Source organism: Staurois parvus, unplaced genomic scaffold (assembly GCF_062004578.1).
Source record: "Staurois parvus isolate SC_StPar_1 unplaced genomic scaffold, SC_StPar_1.0 ptg000422l, whole genome shotgun sequence".
NCBI classification, from domain to species: Eukaryota; Metazoa; Chordata; class Amphibia; order Anura; family Ranidae; genus Staurois; species Staurois parvus.
The window spans coordinates 5,163,865-5,186,961 of record NW_028318218.1 but is presented as its reverse complement, the minus strand read 5'-3'; the positions used below and the strand labels follow the sequence as shown (position 1 = coordinate 5,186,961).

General features: G+C 39.6%; 1 protein-coding gene across 2 annotated transcripts in view; it reads left to right on the top strand.

The window, feature by feature from the left end:
• Positions 1-23,097, top strand: part of PDGFD (platelet derived growth factor D) — a 363,209-nt gene that overhangs the window by 317,459 nt on the left and 22,653 nt on the right. For both annotated transcript variants that reach the window (XM_089687280.1, XM_089687279.1), the window contains 2 exons: positions 1,610-1,808; positions 16,595-16,809. In XM_089687280.1, coding sequence (XP_089543406.1) covers positions 1,610-1,808; positions 16,595-16,809 — 414 coding nt within the window. The remainder of the gene's footprint in view (positions 1-1,609; positions 1,809-16,594; positions 16,810-23,097) is intronic.

Below are 23,097 nucleotides of genomic sequence, written 5' to 3'. Positions count from 1 at the left end.
ATATTTGTGATGCATGTTAACATGGGTCAAGGTGTGAATCCCAAAATGAAAAATTGGCTCAGGTTATATTTTTAAAGCTGTTACTGTAAATATTTTTAAAAAATCAGCACAAGGGACTGTACTTACAATTACTGAGAAGTGTCCCTTGTTCTGCCTGCTGTGGTTTTATTTGAAACCCTCTGGCATACGAGTCAAGGGACCTTTCATATGCACTAACAAGAGTGTTATGAGTGACTTTGGATGGCGATCTATGAATGGAAGTCAGGTGGCTGATTGAAAGGTTCACCTCCTCTATTCATGGATCACTTTTCATTCATGGAAACTAGGGGAGCAGAACAGGCATGTAAAGTCAGCAGTCTTGACAAGTGGATATGACAGGTCTATCCGCTTTTATTAACCAACGCAGTACTGTAAAATTAGGGTTGTAGTAGGAGTAGTGGGGATCAAAGAACTTCAGATTTCAAGTACAAAGGACACTTTTCATCAAATACAAATACTATCCCTTGTGCTGATTTTTTTTTTTACTAAACTTAGTTTAAAAGACATTGTAAAGGCATTTTTTTTAAATGTTATACTTACCAATACTATTGTTCAGAGCAGAGGGATCTCCTCTTCTGGGATCCCTCGCCAGCCCTCTTGGCTTCTCCTCTTCTCTGAGCACCACCATAGGAAGCTGCTTCTAATGGAGGTGAATGTGTGGGCTCGCTCCTGAGCCAGGCTTTGTGCATCCATAGATACACTCAGCAAGGCACTGCTCCATTCTCCGCTCACAGGATTTGATACATAGCAGCAGGAGCCAATAGCTCCCATTGCTGCCTCTCTGACTTGTGAATACAGGGAGAGAGAGAAGAGATCAACTACAGATGGGCACAGCGGTGGATCAAGTGAGGACTCAGGTAAGTATTTGTCTGTGTTTGTGTGTGCGTGTGTAGGGGGGGGGCAATACAAACAGGGAAATTCTATTGTTTTTATTGGTATATTTGCCTATGTTGATCCAGATTATAGTTGGAAATTAAAAATTGTTAAGTGTACTTTATAGGCAAACACCACCAGTTATTCTTTCAATTCTGTTGCATTCAGCAAATAAAATGGCTGTTTGGTCAGTGTTATCAGACATGTAGGTCAGATTAGTGTTTTGGCAAAAGGTCTGATTGGCGAGCTTTGTCTAAAATTTCAGTCCATAATATTATCACTATGACATGCAGCCGTTTAGCAAAAGATGGGCCAGCTATGGATAGTGCTATAAAATATGCATCATAGGGTGCCCCAAGTTTCAGGTCCGCTGGGATATTCATGAAGCTCTGCAATGATAAGGCAGGAATCCAAGTTTGCTTTTGATTTCTTACCTGCTTAGGTTGACTATGATCTGTGACCATATGGAAATGAGCATGCGGAATTATGCCATGTTGTTGGATAACGGTCCCTACATACGATGGAGAACCTGCAAGTTCAGGAATGATGTACAAAGGCTTATACGCTTAATTTAGAGCTTTTGGAGCAGTTGCAGGGTCATGGTTCCACCTGTTCCATATGTAGCTTGCAAAGTAAATATTTCTAACATATGTTCATGCCTTTCCATAAAATAACTGACATCCTTCTTTCTTTGTAGGATCTGTACTACTACTCTCCATCAGCAACTAATTCCACTGTTCTAGCAGAGGCTATGGATCAAGTTATTGCCATGTTTGACACTGTTGAAGAGGTTGTAAAACACTTTAGTCCTGAAACATGGCAGGAAGACTTAGAAAATCTCTATACAGATACAGCTCAGTACCGTGGAAGAACCTTTCAAGAAAAAAAGTCCAAAGGTAAGAAACAGAAGGGTAATATTCTTACAAATAAGTTGTGCTGTAAAGGGAAATAACTAAAAAACTGATAAATACTGAAATAAACGTGTTATCTGCCAATGTGAAAAAATGAGAATTATAATAATTTAACATACAGTGGGTGTTTTTTTGAGTGCAGCTGTAAGATTGATTCATTATTTGTGATCACCAAGTGCAGTGAAAAAAGTTTTGTTTTTTTTTTTTATATAAGAGTAATACTGCAAGAAAAAAAGAAAAAACAAATATATATATATATATATATATATATAAAACATACGCAGTCATGGCCTAAAATATTGGCACCCCTGCATTTCTGTCAGATAATGCACCACTCCGAACATTGTTGCATATACAAATATTTAGGCATTCTCATGTTTATTTCTTTTGTTTGCAATCACTTATAACCTGCGCTCGGATACTGCTGAAAGATGACAAAAATGTGCTAAAAAATTTATACTAAGAAATAGAGCTGCTGCTTCTATAAAGGTACTAACATTTAGGTTAAATGTTAAAGCAATGAAGCTCTGCCCCATAAACGTGCAAAATACCTCAAATATAAATACAATATATAATTAAATTCATGAAATGTGCTTTCTCTAAAAATACACCATCAGCATAATTATGTAAACAAATAATTTATAAATGTAAATAATATAGTCTCCTGATGTGCAAACGTGCAATAATTCTTCAAAGTGCAAACGTGCAGTGATACTTCATAAAGTGCAAGGGATCCTTAGTGCTCCCCTCCAGTGTTCCCACTTACTCACCAGCTCACCACCTGAGAACGTCCAGTGGGAGGGGCAAAACACATCAGTTGGGAGCTGCTGGTGACAACACTTCCGGCCGGTGGAGTGCACGCCGGTGCACTACTTCCGGTCCAGCATTTGCATGCTTTTATATCTGCCATTACATGTGAGTGGAACATGATTTTAATTCTAATTTTAATAAACGGTATTTCACTATATGGGTCCCTTTTTCTCTTTATATACTACTTTATGAGGAGCTTATTTTCATGAATGGGAAACTGACAACTGAGAATTAGAATATGGATCAGACCCACAAGAGGACTACAAATCCCAGATGAGCCTCTATAATACACAGGCGCGATAGACTCTTGTTCTTATAAAAGTCCATGGCAGCTGGTGAGTAAGTGGGACCACCGGAGGGGAGCAATAAGGATTTGTTGCACTTTATGAAGAATCACTGCACATTTGCACTTTGAAGAATTGTTGCACGTTTGCATATCAAAAGACTGTATTAATTAAAATTTATGAATTATTTGTTTACATAACTATGTTGATGGTGTATTTTTAGAGAGAGCATATTTCATGAATTTAATAATATGTATATTTGAGGTATTTTGCACGTTTATGGGGCAGCGCTTCATAGCTTTAACATTTCTTTTGTTTGTATTGGTATGACACACAAAAGTGGGGGGAAAAATTGCCAAATCTGACACATTCCAAGCAAAACCTCAAAAATTTACTGGATAAAATTATTGGCACCCTCAATTTAATATTTGATAGCACACCGCTTGGAAAAAAATAACTGAAATCAATCGCTTCCTGTAACCATCAATGAGTTTCTTACACCTCTCTACTGGAATTTTGAGCCACTTTTCTTTTGCCAACTGCTCCAGGTCTCTCATATTGGAAGGGTTCCTTTTCCCAATTGCTGTTTTGAGATCTGGACTCATTGCTAGCCAGTTCAGCAGTCTTTTTGAGTGGGTGCTTTTTTCTGAGTGCTTTTTGATGTGTGGTTTGGGTCATTGTCCTGCTGTAAGGATCTCTGATGGAGACCCAACTTTCTGACAATGGGCCCTACATTGCACCCCAGAATTCTCGGTGAACCTCTACAATGCTTGACTGTAGGGACTGTATTCTTTAATTTAAAGGCCTCATTTCTTTTTCTGAAAACAGTAGAATGATGGGCTTCGCCAAAAAGCTGTAATTTTGTCCCATCTGTCCGCAGCATGCTCTCCCAAAAAGATTTTGGCGTCATTAGGTACGTTTTGGCCAACTCCAGTCTGGCTTTTCTATGTTTCTGTGTCAGCAGTGGGGTCCTCCTGGGTCTTCTACCATAGCAACTCTTTTCATTCAGATGGCAATGTATAGTGCATTGCACCCTGTGTCTGGAGGTCACCTTGAATTTGTCTGGATCAATTTTTCTTTCTCATCAATATCCAGGGAGATTAGCTACAGTGCCATGAGTGTGTAAACTTCTTGACAATGTTGAGCACAGTGGACACAGGAAATTAAGATCTGTGAAGATGGACTTGTAACCTTGAGATTGTCCATGCTTTTCTACAATTTTTGTTCTCAAATCCTCAGACAATTCTTTGCTGCATTTTCTCTTCTTCATGCAGCACACAGAGATACACAACAGAAAGGTTAAGTCAATTTTTCACCATTTTAACTGCTTGTTGGTGTGTTTTCTATATTGTCAACATCTGTTAAGTGATACATGTAAATTTAATTAAAAATTAAAGGAGCATCACAAACTTGGAATGCAATTATTTCTTACAATTTTCAGACAGTGCAAATAATTTTGTCAGTCCATTTTTGGGTTTTTACGTGGAATGCGTCAGTTTGACTTTTTGTTGCTCCACTTTTTTGTGGAAAAAGTGAAGTGAAGTTATCATTATTATCATTATCTGACAAATGCAGAGATGCCACTATTTTTGGCCAAAGATAAATAATTTCAGAACTTTTTCCACCTTTAATGTGACCTATAAGCTGTACAACTCAATTGAAAAACAAACTGAAATCTTTTAGGGGGGGGGAGTAAACATAAAAAACTAAAATATTGTGGTTGCATAAGTATGCACACCCTCTTATAACTGGGGATGTTCAGAATTAAGCAATCACATTGAAAATGTTAAATAGGAGTGAGTACACACCTGCATTCATTTAAAATGCCTCTGAGTAACCCCAAATAAGTTCAGCTGTTCTAGTAGGTCTTTCATGACATTTTTCTTAGTCGCATCCTACAGCAAGAGCCGTGGTCCACAGACAGCTTCCAAAGCATCAGAAGGATCTCATTGTTAAAAGCTATCAGTCAGGAGAAGGGTACAAAAGAATCTCCAAGGCATTAGCTATACCATGGAACACAGTGAAGACAGTCATCATCAAGTAGAGAAAATATAGCGCAACAGTGACATTACCAAGAACTGGACGTCCCTCCAAAATTGATAAAAAGACGAGACGAAAACTGGTCTGGGAGGCTGCCAAGAGGCCTACAGTAACCTTAAATGAGCTGCAGGAATATCTGGCAAGTACTTGCTGTGTGGTACATGTGACAACAATCTCCCGTATTCTTCATATGTCTGGGCTATGGTGTAGAGTAACAAGACAGAAGCCTTTTCTTAGAAAAACATCCAAGCCCAGCTAAATTTTGCAAAAAAACAAAAATGTGCTATGGTCTTATGAAACCAAGGTTGAACTTTTTGGCCATAACAAAAGATATGTTTGGCGCAAAAACAACACTGCACATCACCAAAAGAACACCATACCCACAGTGAAGCATGGTGGTGGCAGCAACATGCTTTGGGGCTGTTTTTCTTCAGCTGGAACTGGGGCCTTAGTCAAGGTAGAGGGAATTATGAACAGTTCCAAATACCAGTCAATATTGGAACAAAACCTTCAGGCCTCTGCTTGAAAGCTGAACATGAGGAGGAACGTCATCTTTCAGTGTGACAACAACCCAAAGCATACATCCAAATCAACAAAGGCATGGCTTCACCAGACTCATGCCCAAAAAGACTGAGTGCTGTAATAAAATCAAATAAAAACTTTAGCAAAGTAATAGATTAAGGGTGTGCACACTTATGTAACCATATTATTTTAGTTTTTTTTATTTTTACTTCCCTTCATCTAAAGATTTTAGTTTGTTGTTCAACTGAGTTGTACAGCTTATAGGTTACATTAAAGTTGGAAAAAGTTCTGAAATTATTTAAGTTTGTCTAAATTTTTTTACAGCACAGAAACCTGACATTTTAACAGGGGTGTGGAGACTTTTTATATCCACTGTATGTATATATATATATATATATATATATATATATATATATATAAAAAGAGAGAGAGAGAGACAAGAAGCACAGCACAATTTATTATTTTAATTGGAAAAAGTAACACAAGGCTGTACAAACAGAGAACCATTTTGAGCAGTTAGTTCCAACCCTTCCTCAAGCCTTCTGGTAAGTAGTATAACAGGTGCAACCTTTGTTTCTTCATATAAATACATAGAATACATCCCTAGTAACAACACTGAAGCACATGTACATGGCAAGGTAATTGGGACTTTATTGGCACATAAAAACGTAAATAATGCTGTCACTAATCACTACAACATCTTAAAATCTTGAAGATTTTTATTCAAGATATATTAAAAGACTTTTGTAGAAAAAATGGCTGATTACAACAGAAATAACATCCTTGCTGTAATTACTCATTGAATAATAGACCACACATATTCCTACGTGGTAACAAAATTACAAATTTTTAGCATTTGAAGGAAATTATCCATGTGAAGTTACCCAGCGCATTTCAACAAACTGTGTTTTTCAAGGGTACAGGTGGTAAGTATCTGAAATACAGTAGACATCTTCCATACATAGACATGTCATCCTTGGCTATACCTATCGTTATTCTACAATTCTACATATGCAGTACATGGAGAGGAAAAACTTCAGCCAAAAAAATTAAAACCAAGAAAAAAGGACAGCTTGATGAAATGCGTCGAATGACTCCACAATCGGTAATTTCATTCAGATGCAAGATTTGTTGTAAGTTTGTTACCATGTGGGTATATGAGTTGCGTATTATTCAGTGAGTACTTACAGCAAGGATGTTATTTTTGTTCCAGTCAGCCAGTTTTTCAACACGCTTATTTTAACATATTTTGAATACAAATATTCAAGATTTTAAGGTTTTGTAGTAATTGCTGACTGTGTTAAGCTTTCATGTGCTTATAAAGTCCAAATTACTTTAATTCTTCATATCTGTTACATCAATATGCAGGAAGTAGTACCATGAACATAAAAAAACAAGCAATAATATTTACAGATATATCAACGAAAGAATAAATTAGAAAAAAAATTAAAAAAAAATTAACACAGCCATTGTATAAATGCTATTTAGATCCACTGATAAACACTTCAACCATAAGTGATCAAACAATTATCTTTATATATCATATGTGAAAATGGTTCTTCCTAAATTCTGTCCACAAATCAATCTGTAATCATTTCTGTACAGAATCACAAATTCCATACTGGAGTAGATCTGTGGGTTTATAGAACCTTTTGAACCATTACAACAGCAGTGCACATGCTCATTTTTTAGTAAAAAAAAGGCTATGTATTACTAGACACTTAGATCACGTGGCAGCATTTTCATCTCTACAGTTCAGAAATGCCCAGGTCAGGAACTGAGCTTAACCACAGTGCATCTCATTTTCTGGTGATTGGTCTTCAGTTATTTGCGCCCCCATGGCCATTCAGAGGAGAGTATGCTGTCAGTCAAGTACAGTTGTGCTCAAAAGTTTGCACACCCTGGCAGAAATCGTGAAATTTTGGCATTTTTTATTGAAAATATGATTGATTGTGTCAAAAAACTGTCTTTTATTTAAGGATAGCGTTCATATGAAGCCATTTATTATCACATAGTTGTTTGACTCCTTTTTAAATCATAATGATAACAGAAATAACTCAAATAGCCATGATCAAAAGTTTACATAACTTTTCTGGAATGTTTGGCCTTAGTACAGACACACAAGGTGACACACACGGGTTAAAATAGCAAGTAATGGTTAATTTCCCACATTTGTGGCTTTTTAAATTGCAATTAGTGTCAGTGTAAAAATAGTCACTAAGTTTGTTAGCTCTCATGTGGATGCTCTGAGCAGGCTAGATACTGAGCCATGGGAAGCAGAAAATAACTGTTGAAACACCTGTGTAACAAGGCAATGGAACTTTATAAAGATGGAAAAGGATATTAAAAGATGACCAAAGCCTTGAATATGTCAGTCAACACTGTTAAATCATTTATTAAGAAATGGAAAATTTGGGGATCTCTTGATACCAAATCAAGTACAGGTAGACCAAGAAAGATTGCAGCCACAACTGCCAGATGAATTGCTGGGGATACAAAGAAAAACCCACAGGCAACCTTAAGAGAAATACAGGCTGCTCTGGAAAAAGATGGTTTGGTTGTTTTGAATTAGCACAATACGACGATACTTTCAGCTCATTTTTAGCTTAAGTATCGTCGTATTGTGCTTCTTCAAAACAACCAAACCATCTTTTGCCAATGTAGCCTGTATTTCTCCTGAGGTTACCTGTGGGTTTTTATTTGTATCTGGAACAATTCTTCTGGCAGCTGTGGCTGAAATCTTTCTAGGTCTTCCTGATCTTGCCTTGGTATTAAGACATCCCCAAATTTTCCACTTTTTAATAAGTCATTGAACAGTACTGACCGGCATATTCAAGGCTTTGGACACTTTTTATATCCTTTTCCATCTTTATAAAGTCCCAGTACCTTGTTACACAGGTCTTTTGACAGTTCTTTTCTAATCCCCATAGGTCATTTGGGTGTATTCTGTTATTATTATTATTATGATTTAAAAATAAGCAAAAACAACTATGTGATAATAAATTGCTTCATATGATCACTGTCCTCAACCACTTGCCGACCTCAGATAGCAGAATGACGGCTTCACCGCGGACGGCCAGTTCTTGGAGGACATCATGGGGTTTATTTACTAAAGCTGGAGAGTCCAAAATCAGACTCCCTTCTGCATAGAAACCAATCAGCTTCCAGGTTTCATTGCCAAAGCTTCATTGAACAAGCTGAGGTTAGAAGCTGATTGGTTTCTATGCAGAAGGGAGTCTGATTTTGGACTCTCCAGCTTTAGTAAATAAACCCCCATATGACATCCTCCCAGAACTTGCCCTCCCGCACGTCCCCTGGGGGCGCGCACACAGCGATCTTCGTGATCGCTTTGTCCTATGGACACAGCTGATCACTTGATGTGGTAAAAGGCCAATCACAGCAGCCTTTTACCACGTGATCAGCCGTGTCCAATGACACAGCAGATCACTGGTAAATGCAGTTGCCAGTTATCGGCTGCACTTTCCTCATGCTGTCACAGCATGAGGAAAGTACTGCCGATAACTGGCAATTGTCAGAGGACGGATCGGCACCGATCATCAGGGCACTGATAACACTGTTCAACAGGTAAAAAGTTTTGGGCATAAAATTAGCTAATCTTACATAATTTTGGGGTGCTGAAAACGAAAATGACCCTAAAAAATGTTGATTGGCTCTAGTTTCCATGATATATTCACCCATCTAATGACGTAAGCCATTCAAAATTATGATGCAACTTCAGCTGCATATTGCGCAATTGATACTGGTGACCAATAGAAAATTGCCTGTATACTGAGATGATGCAATATTAGCCTTTAATTGCATCACTTCACTGCATAAAAGCTGCAGTATCTGTAGCTGATTGAAGTTCGACAGCGTCTTTACATTTCCTTTTATGCTTATATAGGCTACTCAGTAATGCCTCGAACTTGTGTGAATAAAGCAGATAATTTCTGCTATATCTGCGGTGAAATAACTTTTATCTCACAAAAAAGGAGGATAACAGGAATGATTAAGAAAGCCTACAACTTGTATTTTGGCTGCAAGATAGGAGACCAGGACAAGAGCTGGGCACCACATATATGCTGCAATTCTTGTGGGACGGCACTGGAGCAATGGTTGAATGGAAAAAAGGCATCTATGCCTTTCGCTGTGCCAATGATTTGGAGAGAGCCAACAGATCATGTTAGTAATTGTTACTTTTGTATGGTGCCTCCAACAAAAGGGCTAAATAAGAAGAAAAAGTTATCTGTGCACTATCCAAATATTCCATCGGCAATACGTCCAGTTCCTCATGGAGAGGGGCTACCAATTCCTAAAGCACCAGAATCCTTCGTGGTTGAGTCAAGTGAGGAAGAACCTGAAGCGTGTAGTCACGTGCAGTTGTAAGAGATAGCCCTTTCCTCGAATACAAGTGAAAAGCCAAGAGAAGCAAAACCGACACAAACTGAAGACAAAACTAGTGAGAATCCTAAGTATTAAAATGATTCAACTTAGCTTATGGCTATAATTTTTCTTGGTAATCCTATGCAATATATTATGCCATTTAGGCTTTGTTATGTAGTCAATATCACTTGCTTTATATTTGTGGAAAGACATCTATCTATATAATTATTGTGCATTATGTAGTCATTACGCCTATAGTAGAAAACTTTCCGTTTACAGAAAAACTAGAGCCAATTGACAAATTTCATTGTTATATTTGAACTCAGAATGTGAAATTCATTAAGAAATGGATCCTTTTGTTTCCAAAACTGGCAAAAAATAAAAATTTGTTGAACAGTGTAATCAGTGCCCAGCAGTGCCACCCACCTGTGCCCAGCAGTGCCACCCACCTGTGCCCAGCAGTGCCACCCAGCAGTGCCGCCCAGCAGTGCAACCCTTCAGTGCCACCAGTCAGTGCCCAGCAGTGCCGCCTATCAGTGCCCATCATTGTTGCATATCAGTGCCGCCTATCAGTGCCCATCATTGTTGCATATCAATGCCAGCTCATCAGTGCCGCCTATCGTTGCCCATCAGTGCCGCCTATCAGTGCCCATCAGTGCTGCCTATCAGTGCAGCCTCATCAACGCACATCATTGAAGGAGAAAAATTACCTGTTTGCATAATTTTTTAATAGAAACAAAGAAATTTTTTTTTCTAAATTTTTGCTCTTTTTTTGTTTATAGTGCAAAAAATAGAAAACCCAATTCAAGTACATACCACCAAAAGAAAGTTCTATTTGTGTGCAAAATTATAAACATTTCATATGGGTACAGTGTTGCATGAGCGCACAATTGTCACTAAAAGTGCGACAGCGCTGAAAGCTGAAAATTGGCCTGCGCAGGAAGGGGGTATAAGTGCTTGGTAGGCAAGTGGGTAAATAAAACACAGTTTTTTTTGCATAATCAGTCATATTTTCAATATCATTGAAAAATGTCACGATTTCTGCCAGGGTATCCAAACTTTATAGCACAACTGTATATGCTCTGCTCTAATTGTCCTGGTGAGAGAGGACCATTCAGGGTCGATCAGATTAACAATTAACTTTGCACTCCACTCTAAATGGCTAGGGGGGGGGTGATGGTGTGAAATAGCTGAAGCCCCATCATCAGGACATGTGATATGCTGTGGATTAGCTCAGCAACCAACATTGCTGGGCTGTGCAAGACAGATGAGGTCATACGACCTAATAATGACGTTAAAAAGGTATTTATATTGCTATTTTCTAAGGGTTTGCTCTATAAATTAGTTCTATTCAAACAAGGTGGGATGCATATCTGGATTTACAACCACTTAAATACATAGTCACAGGTCATGTACAAAAAACTGCCCATTGGTACATACTTGTGTACTGTCACTCTCTGTTCTCATTAAAAGCCTGTGGCTTCCCCATGCATGCACAAAGACAGACTGCTATGGAAGTTCTAAACCTGCCCTGTTCTGTGCGTGTGCACAGATGTGCCAATGGGCTCTGCCAGGACCCAAAGGCTGGGCAGAGCTCTTCAGCTCATTTCACATGTGCCAGAAATACAGTATGAAACTGGTAGCACAAGAGGGGGGATGGAGCCAAACTAAAGGGGACTGAAGTTCCTCTTTAGGTGATGCTGCGATCCTTGAGGACCTTGTATGGTTTGGATGGTGTGGAAACCATCAGATTACAGACGCAATGGGAATAACCAATCTATGTGCTGCTCTCTTTCTCTCTGTGTCTTCCTCATCTTAAAGACAAGTGTACGCACACAAACTCTTGTGGTTGGCCGGTTTCTCTAAGAAATTCCTCTAGCCGTAACACTGTTGTTGACAGCTTAAGATAGTAGCTAGCACAGACATTAGGATCTAGTAATGTCTTACAGCATGTGGGGTCCTTCTAGAGTTCGGTAGTTTCCACTATTGTGCGCGTATTGTGCGTCCTCCACTGACAGCTGCTAGGCTGTAAAGAAGGGGCAGGCAACCTCAACACTTTTATCTGTCGTTGAACTACAAGTCCCATGACTTGTATGACTTGTACCAAAACTATGACAGCCAGGAGCATGACTCCCAGAGGCATGATGGGATTTGTAGGTTTACCACAGCTGGAGTGCCAAGGTTGCCCACCCCTGCTGTAGAGTGAGCACAGGGGTTGACATTAAAGCACAAATCTCTTTCATGGGCTTTGTCTTTATCTTTACCAGTTCTCTGATTTATTTTCCTGTTTCCTGGGGTTGCTTAATCGCTGACGTTATATCATTAAAGGAATTGTTTTGTAGAGCCTAGGAATTAATATTACCAAGCGTCAGTTTGGACTTGTCAGATACTATTGACTGGCAGTGTTTCTCCCTGTTATTTCATACAATTGGGCACAGCACCCGGCACATTATTCAGTGCTCAGTAATTACACAACAGCATAAACAATTACAATATTTTAATAGAGAGGCATAGGGCTTCCACTAATGTGGTCATTAGAAAAGCAGAAAATGCCTGGAAAAAGGATGAGGTGATTGAAGTTTAAATCTGAACAGCTATATGAGTCAAAGGAGTCAAAGCAACTATATCACAGGGGAAAGGCTCAATCAGAAGCAGCACCCAGCTGATTACACTGAATAATGTATTGATCGGACAATTTGAGATAAGGACTCTTTATCAATGTACTTATTGGGTTGTTAACGTTATCTGTGCCAATTCACTGCAGTACCTAATATAAAAGGCGAATGTCCAATAATAGATGGGGCTTCAGAAATTTACCATTTAATAGGACTGTATCGGTTTTTTAATGTTTTATTTTAGATATATATGTGAACAGCTTAAAGCTGAACTCCAAGCTAACTTCTAAATACACTGATGAAATACATTAGTTGTTTTATCTGCAAAAGCATTGGTATGTCTATCCATCCATTCCTGCAATTTGCACTACCCTGCCACAAAGTAAAGCCAGGCAGATGATGCCACTTTCTCTGTAATGATTGAGGAATACACTGCTGACACCACCCAGCCCCCAGCCTGCTGATGGAACAGTAAGGGAGCATCATGAAACTGATGAGCTTATCCTGCAGCTTGCTCTGTTCTATTCTCCTTTTTCCCTTCACAGCATGCTTGCATACAGCTCTCCTGAAAGGCTACTATTACTACCATTTTCATACCTAGTGTGCATTCTGCTGTAAATGGCATTAAAAGAGACTGATGCCATGTCATACTCATGATACTTACACTAGTTGTATTTAAAATAGGCATTTAATGATTTATTAAGGAACACAAAACTGCATACATCCACAAAATCCTTGGTTGCTGGGATGCTGGCAGCCAAGCCGTACAGCATCTTTTGTTGCTAGGATGCAGTTGCCTGCACCATAACAACCAATGTTGCTGTGCAGCCTGGGTGTGAAACGTGTCCTATATGGACAGCGCAGCTTCAGTGCTGCCCCCTACCATGCCTCCATGAGTGCCATGTCAGGCAGCTTCCTCTATTGTCCTCATCTTTGGTGTGACCCTGATGACCACCATGCACATTTTGCATGCTACACTTTATTTAGTTCCCAGATATCTACCCTATTCATTCATATAATCTAGGATCCTTGCATGTTATTACAAATGAGGACCCTGATCAAATAAAGGATTTTCAATTTTCTTGGCAATCTCCTGTGGCTAATCAGGAAGTATTCTTGGAATTCCTTTTCACTGATATAAATTACTTAGGTTTAAAAAATGTTCACATCAATTAAATGCGTTAGATGTGTCCTTGGCATTAAGAATTGTGAGAAATAATCTCGACTAAAAGTATCAATGTTAATAAATGTAAGTACATAAGATCAAAGAAGAAATGGATTTCCTTTCTCGTTGCAGCTTCAATTATCAGACTTTATACATTTGCTATAACCTGGACTTATCACCAACACAGACATTCTTTATGGGATAAACAATATTATTTGTTATGTAAAGACTAGTTTCACTAAGCACTTTTATAGTCTATCCCAGGGCAAAATTAATAATAAAAATTCACAGTACATCACTGCAATACATGCACATTTCCCTGGGTTTTAGTCCGTGCAAATACAAAAAAGTACACATTGATCTGCCAGAAATGCAGTTGGCTCTTAAGTCAATGTTGTGGGCTGACAGCACACAGCATTTTGTGGATTTAATGGTGTCAACCCTGCTCAGCTGTCTTGCGGAACTATTATTAATCCCCCCCCCCCCCCCATTTTGCTTGTACCTTTTCAGTTACTCTGCGGTAAAGCAAGGAAACAGAACACACTCTGGTATAATAACGTGCTTTTGCTAAACTGAAAATGCTGCAAATACAACCTTCGTACAGTTTTAGGTAAACAAGACATACAGAGTAATACAAATATCCAATAACACACATGCATATGCTATCTAACTTTCTAAGCCAGGGTTCTCCAAACTGGAGCCCACAGACCGGATATGGCCCTTTGCTTGCCTCTATCTGGCCCTTGGGGCACTATTCTTTCCAATGACACCAAAGACGAATCTCTATTCCTCCTACTGATACCAACAATGGGGCACAATTCCCCCCACTGACAACAGAAAGGGGAATTAAGTGTCCCACTGACACCAATGATGGAGCACTATTCCTCCCACTGACACCAATATTGTAATATTTTTTCACTCCAACTGACAACCAAGCCTATGGCATTGTTCACTTCCACCGATGCCAGAGAATTTTCTACTCCTACAGTCCAGCCCCCCTAAAGTTTGAAGGGTAGTAAACTTGCCCTTTGTTCTGAAAGTTTGGGTTATAGGGGCTTCACAACCTCCATAGGCAACCAGAACTCCAGGCTACTCAATCAATTGCAGGAAAGCGGGTTCTATCTTAGTGTAGATCAAAAGACACATTGAGCCGCATCTCATCTCTGCCCCTCTTCATTGGCTCACTGGCTGCCAATGGCTCCCACTACTGTGTTACAGTGAATGACGTCAGAGACCCAGGAGAGTTGAGGCTCCTGTGCAGATCGCTGGATCGAGAGGGGGCTCAGGTGAGTATTAGGGTGGCTGTGGGGGGAGCAGCACACAGAAGTTTTTTTATCTTCATTCATGTAAAAACCTTTAGCATTTACAACCTCTTTAATTGAACAAGCTGAAGTTAGAAGCTGATTGGCTACCATGCACAGCTGCACCATATTTTGCAGTTCATGATGTCCACATGCAATCAGCATGCACATGTGATAAAATTACCAATAAGACTTTCATGTGGATGTGGGTACTCCTCCTTCACTGGTTATGCCTGAATAGGTACGAACAAGGAAAAATGCTTAGCTTCCATAGTTTATTAGATATTTTGTCTATACTGCCTAAATAGTATTTGAGGGAGTGAGTACAGATTTAGGTTGATTTACTAAAAGAATAAAAGCTTGAATTTTCACTTTGCAAGGGAATGTTCACTTAATTTAGATAACTGAAGCTCCACTGACTTTGGTCAGCTAATCATGTCCTGTTTTTTATGTTTCTCTTGCATGCGATTGGGTGTTCTTTGCAAAGTGAATTGTCACCACAATCAAAAAGCTAAATGAAAATTCTCTTGCAAAGTGAACTTAGTAAATCAACCCCAGTATCTTCAAAGGTTTCAGGAACAGGGCTGCAAATGAGTTCTTTTGTTCAAGAACTAAAAGAATAAATTGGTTGTATTTTGTGATTTCAACAGCTGTCCAATAAAAGACAATATCCTCTTTCTTCATTCAAAATTAACTTCTTTAAGAAGAATTTTAATTTTGTTTTAACTGATGTTGTGTAGCATTTTTACTATTTATGTAATATCTTTATTTAAATAAACATTTAATACAGGATGCACACATGATGCTGGTTTTGCAGAGTGTTCTGTCTGTGTTTTCTAAATAGAAACATAGAAGGGAGACAGCAGAAAAAAAGACCAAGAGTTCCATTGAGTCTGCCCCTTTTTAATTATTTAAATTTTTTTCCTTTTTTCATATAAATGTGTATTTGTCCCATGCTTTTCTAAATCCACGTATGTTTGACTGACTTGCTACGTCTACTGTTTGTTCCAAGCATCAACTACTCTTTTTAGTAAAATAATATTTTCTAAAGTTAGTTTGGAACTTTCCTCTTAACCTCCCTGGCGGTATTCCCGAGTGTAGCTCGGGGTAAGGTTTCAGTACCACAAGCGGTAACCCCGAGCTACACTCAGGCTTACCATGCGGCGCTGCTCCGGGATCCCTCGATCACTTACCTTGTCCTGCGCTCCCGCGATGTCCCTCCTGCAGTGTCCCCAGCAATGTAATCCGGTGGATGCCGACATCTGTCATCTGGGTTCCGTCCCCTGCGAGCGCCAGGACAAACGGGGGACGGAACGGCGGGAAATTTGAAAATGACAAAAAGTGACATTCTCTAAAATCACTAAAATTGCATGAAGTCATGGTCATGAAGGGGGTTAAATCTTGCGGAGGTCAAGAGGTTAATTTAAATAGGTTGTTCAAATTTCACATGTTGGTAGAATAACTTTTCCAACAGTAAGTCTTCTCAATAGTAGGAGTTCAGCATTAATGTAATATTGTATATAATGATGACTTCATTCATGTTGATTTTTACTATAACTGGTAATAACAATACTCTTGCAGATTTTGCCATAGTTGATAGTAATACTGTACATGGTTATTTTTAAATTAATCGATGACTTTTCTTTTTTAGTGAATTTAGACAGGCTGAATGATGATGTCAAACGATACAGCTGCACCCCAAGAAATTTCACAGTAAACTTACGGGAAGAGTTGAAAGTTACAATTGCTGTGTTTTTCCCACGATGCCTCCTTGTTAAACGCTGTGGTGGAAACTGTGGCTGTGGAACTCCTTATACCAAATCCTGCACATGTTTGTCGGGAAAAACTGTGAAGAAATACCATGAGGTAATGTCCTAAACTGTATAATGTCACTTAAATGACCTACCATCTTATAGTGACCCTTTCACTTGTATAAAATAACCAGTCGGCAGCAGCCAGTGATGAAAGAAGCTGGATGAGGAAAGAACAAACAGAGGGCGCACAGGCCTAGTGCATTACCATAAAAAATGTTTAATAAGAAATAAAATAGGTGTTGTACTCACAAACGACAATAAAGTCAAGGCACATCATAAAAGAACAGCTGGGTCAACACCGCGCTGAGTAACAGTCCGTAATGGGGAATGTAGACATCCAATAGGCTGACGCGTTTCAAGGACTTGCCTCTTCCTCAGAGACCCAGAGGGCTGGATACTTACCTCTCTTTTCAGCATTTTCTTCTACAGCTACCAACATTGCTGCTATCTGACACATCTCAAGTGTTTCAGATAGATTGCACCCTGCTGGACATTCTGTTTACTCATGTTGGTCACTACTTTAGTATAGTACACAAGGTAGAAGCTGGCAGGAGGAACCACAGTGACCAACAGGGGGATACACTATCCTACGTGTCCATAATTATGGAAAAAAACATAGATTTGACTCACTGCCTGTTGGAGAAGGACATTTGGGGGGAGATTTACTAAAATTGGTGCACACAGAACCTGGTGCAGCTTAGCATAGTAACCAATCAGATTTTAGGTTTTATTGTCAAAGCTTAATTGAGCAAGCTGAAGTTTAGAAGCTGATTGGTTACTATGCACAGCTGCACCAGATTCGGTGTGCACCAGTTTAAATAAATCTCCCGCATATTATAATTTCTTCTTTCAGTGGATGTCACAATAGGAATTTTAATTGTAAACACATTTTGGGCTTTTTCTTCTATCTGGCACATTCTCTTTAAACCATATCATCACATCTTTCTTTCCCCTCTTTTCCTTTTTCAGAATTGCATTTCTCTAACAGTCACAGTTCATGCACACCCTAGAGAGTTACTGAAACAATCCATTATGGGACCTAATGCTAAATAGCATTGATTTGAAGATCTCTGGACAGTCAGAGACAGCATGACAATGATTTTACATTAAAGTGGATTTGAAACTTACAGGAGAAAGACTATGGAAAATAAGGTGAAAGGTGGAGTTTAGGCGAAGAAATTGTTTCGTATTTGGACACAGAGATCCCAGCATTTTCATTTTTTTTCCATTTTGACACAGAATGCAATTTATGTTCAGTATAATTTCAAGAACCTAAAGTTAAAACTATTACATAGAGCAGAAAATCTTTGAATATCAGCTTTGTGATCAGCCAGTCAGGCTGTCCAATTTCTACCTTGTTCAAACAGTCCTCTGCTGTCTTGTCTGGGAAAAGTGTTTGCCAATTCATTTTTCCTCCTCTTATCAGCAAAGCACATATACCATGCTCATGTTTTTTAATATAAAACACTGGGAAAATCCCAGAGCTGTCAGAGGGCTTGTTAACTTAAATGCTGACCAAATCTCTCCTCTCATCCAAGACGTTTACTCTTCCTAGAAGAAATACAAATTTTTCTAAGCAACGTTCCCACTAGTGTCAGTTGTTTCATTTTGCCTTGGTTTTAATAAAGTAGGAACAAAGATTGCTGTTTGCTTATAGCTAAAATCCAAGAGTGCATTGAGGCATCCATCTATTCTAGGGGAATTTTTTTCAAAAACTCTGTAATTAATTTGCAACCCCGTTATGTATGTGTGTGTATGAATATGTATAGTATACAGTCATGGCCGAAATTGTTGGCACCCTTGATATTTTTCCTGAAAATCAAGTATTTCACACAAAAAAGGTATTGCATTAACACATGTTTTGCTATACACATGTTTATTCCCTTTGTATGTATTGGAACAAATATAAAACAGAGGCAGAAAAGCAAATATGACATAATGTCACACAAAACCCCAAAAATGGGCTGGACAAAAGTATTGGCACCCTTAACTTAATATTTGGTTGCACACCCTTTGGAAAACATAACTGAAATCAGTCGCTTCCTATAACCATCAATAAGCTTCTGACACCTCTCACCCGGAATTTTGGACCACTCTTCCTTTGCAAACAGCTCCAGGTCTCTCTTATTGGAAGGACACCTTTTCCCAACAGCAATTTTAAGATCTCTCCACAGGTGTTCAATGGGATTTAGATCTGGGCTCATTGCTGGCCACTTCAGAACTCTCCAGCGCTTCTTTGCCATCCATTTCTGAGTGCTTTTTGACGTATGTTTGGGGTCATTGTCCTGCTGGAAGACCCAGGATCTTGGACGCAAACCCAGCTTTCTGACACTGGGCCCTACAGTGCGACCCAAAATCCTTTGGTAATCCTCAGATTTCATGATGCCTTGCACACAGTCAAGGCACCCAGTGCCAGAGGCAGCAAAACAACCCCAAAACATCATTGAACCTCCACCATATTTTACCGTAGGTACTGTGTTTTGTTCTTTGTAGGCCTCATTCCGTTTTCGGTAAACAGTAGAATGATGTGCTTTACCGAAAAGCTCTATCTTGGTCTCATCTGTCCACAAGACGTTTTCCCAGAAGGCTTTTGGCTTACTCAAGTACATTTTGGCAAACTGTAGTCTTGCTTTTTTATGTCTCTGTGTCAGCAGTGGGGTCCTCCTGGGTCTCCTGCCATAGCGTTTCATTTCATTTAAATGTCGACGGATAGTTCGCGCTGACACTGATGCTCCCTGAGCCTGCAGGACAGCTTGAATGTCTTTGGAACATGTTTGGGGCTGCTTATCCACCATCCGGACTATTCTGCGTTGCAATCTTTCATCAATTTTCCTCATCCGTCCACGACCAGGGAGATTAGCTACAGTGCCATGGGTTGCAAACTTCTTGATAATGTTGCGCACTGTGGACAAAGGCAAATCTAGTTCTCTGGAGATGGACTTGTAACCTTGAGATTGTTGATATTTTGCCACAATTTTGGTTCTCAGGTCCTCAGACAGTTCTCGTCTCCTCTTTCTGTTGTCCATGCTTAGTGTGGCACAGACAGACACACAATGCAAAGGTTAAGTGAACGTCTCTCCTTTTTATCTGCTTTCAGGTGTGATTTCTATATTGCCCACACCTGTTACTTGCCCCAGGTGAGTTTACAGGAGCATCACATGCTTGTAACATTCTTATTTATCCGCAGTTGTGAAAGGGTGCCAATACTTTTGTCCAGCCCATTTTTGGAGGTTTGTGTGACATTATGTCGAATTTGCTTTCTTTCCTCCCTTTTTTTGTTTTGTCCCAATACACACAAAGGGAATAAACATGTGTATAGCAAAACATGTGTTAATGCAATACGTTTCGTGAGAAATACATGATTTCCTGGAGAAATATCAAGGGTGCCAACAATTTCGGCCATGACTGTATATAGTACTGTGCAAAAGTTATAGGCACTTGTGAAAATATGCTTCAAACCCACATCAAATCCAGTGCATGATTGAACACATATCAAACAGGTGCCAATAATCAACAAGATAATTATTATACAATTTTTATATCAAACAGAATCAGTTTCTGGTAGTGTAGAAGTGGGCCACCGCACATGCTTGTAAGGCTATTGGCCCGGGTTCAGCCCATGAAAAAAGGATTTAGAATACGAAGCAGGCAGCAGGTGCACTCAGCTGAACTTGCAACAGGAGACATTTCCAACGTGGTTTTGTTAATGTTTCATTGGAGCATAGCCCACTTTTCTCAAGACAGAGTTGCATAGTCTGGCTGAAAAAAGACAAAAGTCCATCCAGTTCAACCATTGAAAAAAAAAAAGTTATATTCCTTTACCCACAGTTGATCCAGAGGAAGGCAAAAAAAAACAGCAAAACATGATCCAATTTGCAACTGCTGGGAAAAAAATTCCTTCCTGATCCCCCGAGAGGCAATCAGATGTTCCCTGGATCATCTTTACCTATAAATGTTAGTATCCAGTTATATTCTGTGTATGTAAGAAACAATCCAGGCCTTTTTTAAAGCAATCCACTGAGCTGGTCAGAACCAACTCTTGAGGGAGTCTATTCCACATTTTCACAGCTCTCACTGTGAAGAAGCCTTTCCGTGTTTGGAGATTAAATTTCTTTTCCTCCAGACGTAAAGAGTGCCCCCTTGTCCTCTCTGATGACCTCGGTGAATAGCTCTACACCGAGTTCATTATATGAACCACTGATGTATTTATACATGTTGTTCATATCCCCCCTTAATCTCCTCTTCTCAAGAGAGAATAAATTCAGTTTCTCTAATCTTTCCTCATAGCTGAGCTCCTCCATGCCTCATATCAGTTTGGTTGCCCTTTCCTGTACTCTCTCCAGTTCCCCAATGTTCTTTTTGTGAATTGGTGCCCAAAACTGAACTGTATATTCCAGATGAGGTCTTACTAATGATTTGTACCGGGGTAATATGATATCTCTCTCTGGAGTCTATACCTCTTTTAATACAAGAGGGGATTTTGCTTGCTTTATAAACTGCAGCTTGTTATTGCATGCCATTATTAAGCTTGTGATCTACCAGAACTCCCAGATCCTTCTCCACCATTGATTCCCCCAGTTGTACCCCCCTAGTATGTATGACGCATGCATGTTCTTAGCAACCATGTGCATGAGTTGTGTAGAAGGAATTAAACTTTGTAAGGAAAAACCTTATAAAGTTGAAGTCGCTTAAGACACTTCAGTGTAAAAAATCTTACAACATGGCAAGACTTAGGACACAACAGCAAGGCACAGGGTTGTTACTGAATCAAAGGCAGAAATTTCAACGAAAATAGGTGTTTCTAGATTGGTGTCCAAGTTCTTCTTGCCTTCCTGGGAATCAACCAGTGGTACCATCAGTTCAGACCTGGCTGAAATCAGTGGGACCCTGGTATACTCATCCTCTGAGAAGTCTGTCCAGAAGTGGTCTTTGTGATTGTCTTAAAAGCCAAACTTCTGGTGTGGAAACAAGGCCAGGCTATGTACAAAAAACTGGCTGCAGGAATATAGCAGAAGGTGCTTTGGACTGCAATGTTGAAATATTTTGACTTAAGAGAAGGCACTTTGTTTGCCGATGGTCTGAAGAACAGTACATGGATGAGTTACTGCAGGCAATAGTGAAGCATGGTGGAGGTTCCTTGCAAGTCTAGGGTTGCATTCCTGCAAACAGTTAGGAATTTGGCCAGTATTAATGGTTTTCTCAGTGCTGAAATGTATAGGCAGATAATTATCCATTATGCAATATCATTATTAACTTGTGGATGTTTTTCCACAGTGGCTGGACAGCAACAAGGTGGCACTGCTGGGCAAAACCACGTTTTAAAACCTCATTTTGCAAAACAGGTAGGAGGCACGCCCCAAGGGGCGCGACCGCCCTACCCTTCCCGCCGATCATGGCAGCGGGTGTCAATCACCGGGTCCCGGCCAGTCATTACCCGCTGGGTGCCGGCGATTGCCGGGAAACAGTGACACAGAGCACAGCTGCAGTGTTTACATTGCAGCTCTGCTCCCTGTCAGCTCCTAACACGCTGATCCTGAGAGCGGAGTTTATCTCTCAGGATCAGCGTGTTCCTGTGAAGTATACCCCCCCAGTAAAACACTCCCCTCACATAGTTAACCCTTTCATTGTCTAAAAAAAAGTTAACTCCTTCCTCCCCAGTGCCATTAGTACAGTGTCAGTGTTTTTTTTTTTGCACTGATCACTGTATTGGTTTCACTGGGGATGTCAGTGACCCCAAGTCCGTTCCGCCCCAGTGTCAAAATGTCCGCCGCAGTCCCGCCATAAGTCGCTGATCACTGTCATAAATCGCTGATCACCGCCATTATTAGTATAAAAAAAAAATCCCAGTATATATACCGCCATATGTAAACGCTATAACTTTCACGTAAACCAATTAATTTACACGTATTGGGATTTTTTCTTAGCAAAGACATGTCGCAGAATACATTTTGGCCTGAAATTTATGACAAAATTTGATTTTTAAATTTTTTTACTGGACATGTTTTATAGCAAAAAGTCCAAAATATTGTTTTTTTTCTCAAAATTGTCAGCCTTTTTTTTTTATAGCGCAAAAAATAAAAAACGCACAGGCGATCAAATACCACCGAAAGAAAGCTCAATTCGTGGGAAGAAAGGACACAAATTTAATTTGGGTGCAGTGTTGCATGACCGCGCGTTTGTCAGTTAAAGTAACGCATCGATGTAACACAAACCGCTTCTGTAACCGTTTCCTGACCGCCCTATAGCAGAAATACTGCTACAGGGCGGCACGGGTGTGCAAAATCACATATATATACAGTTGCAAGAAAAAGTATGTGAACCCCTTGGGATTACGTGGAGT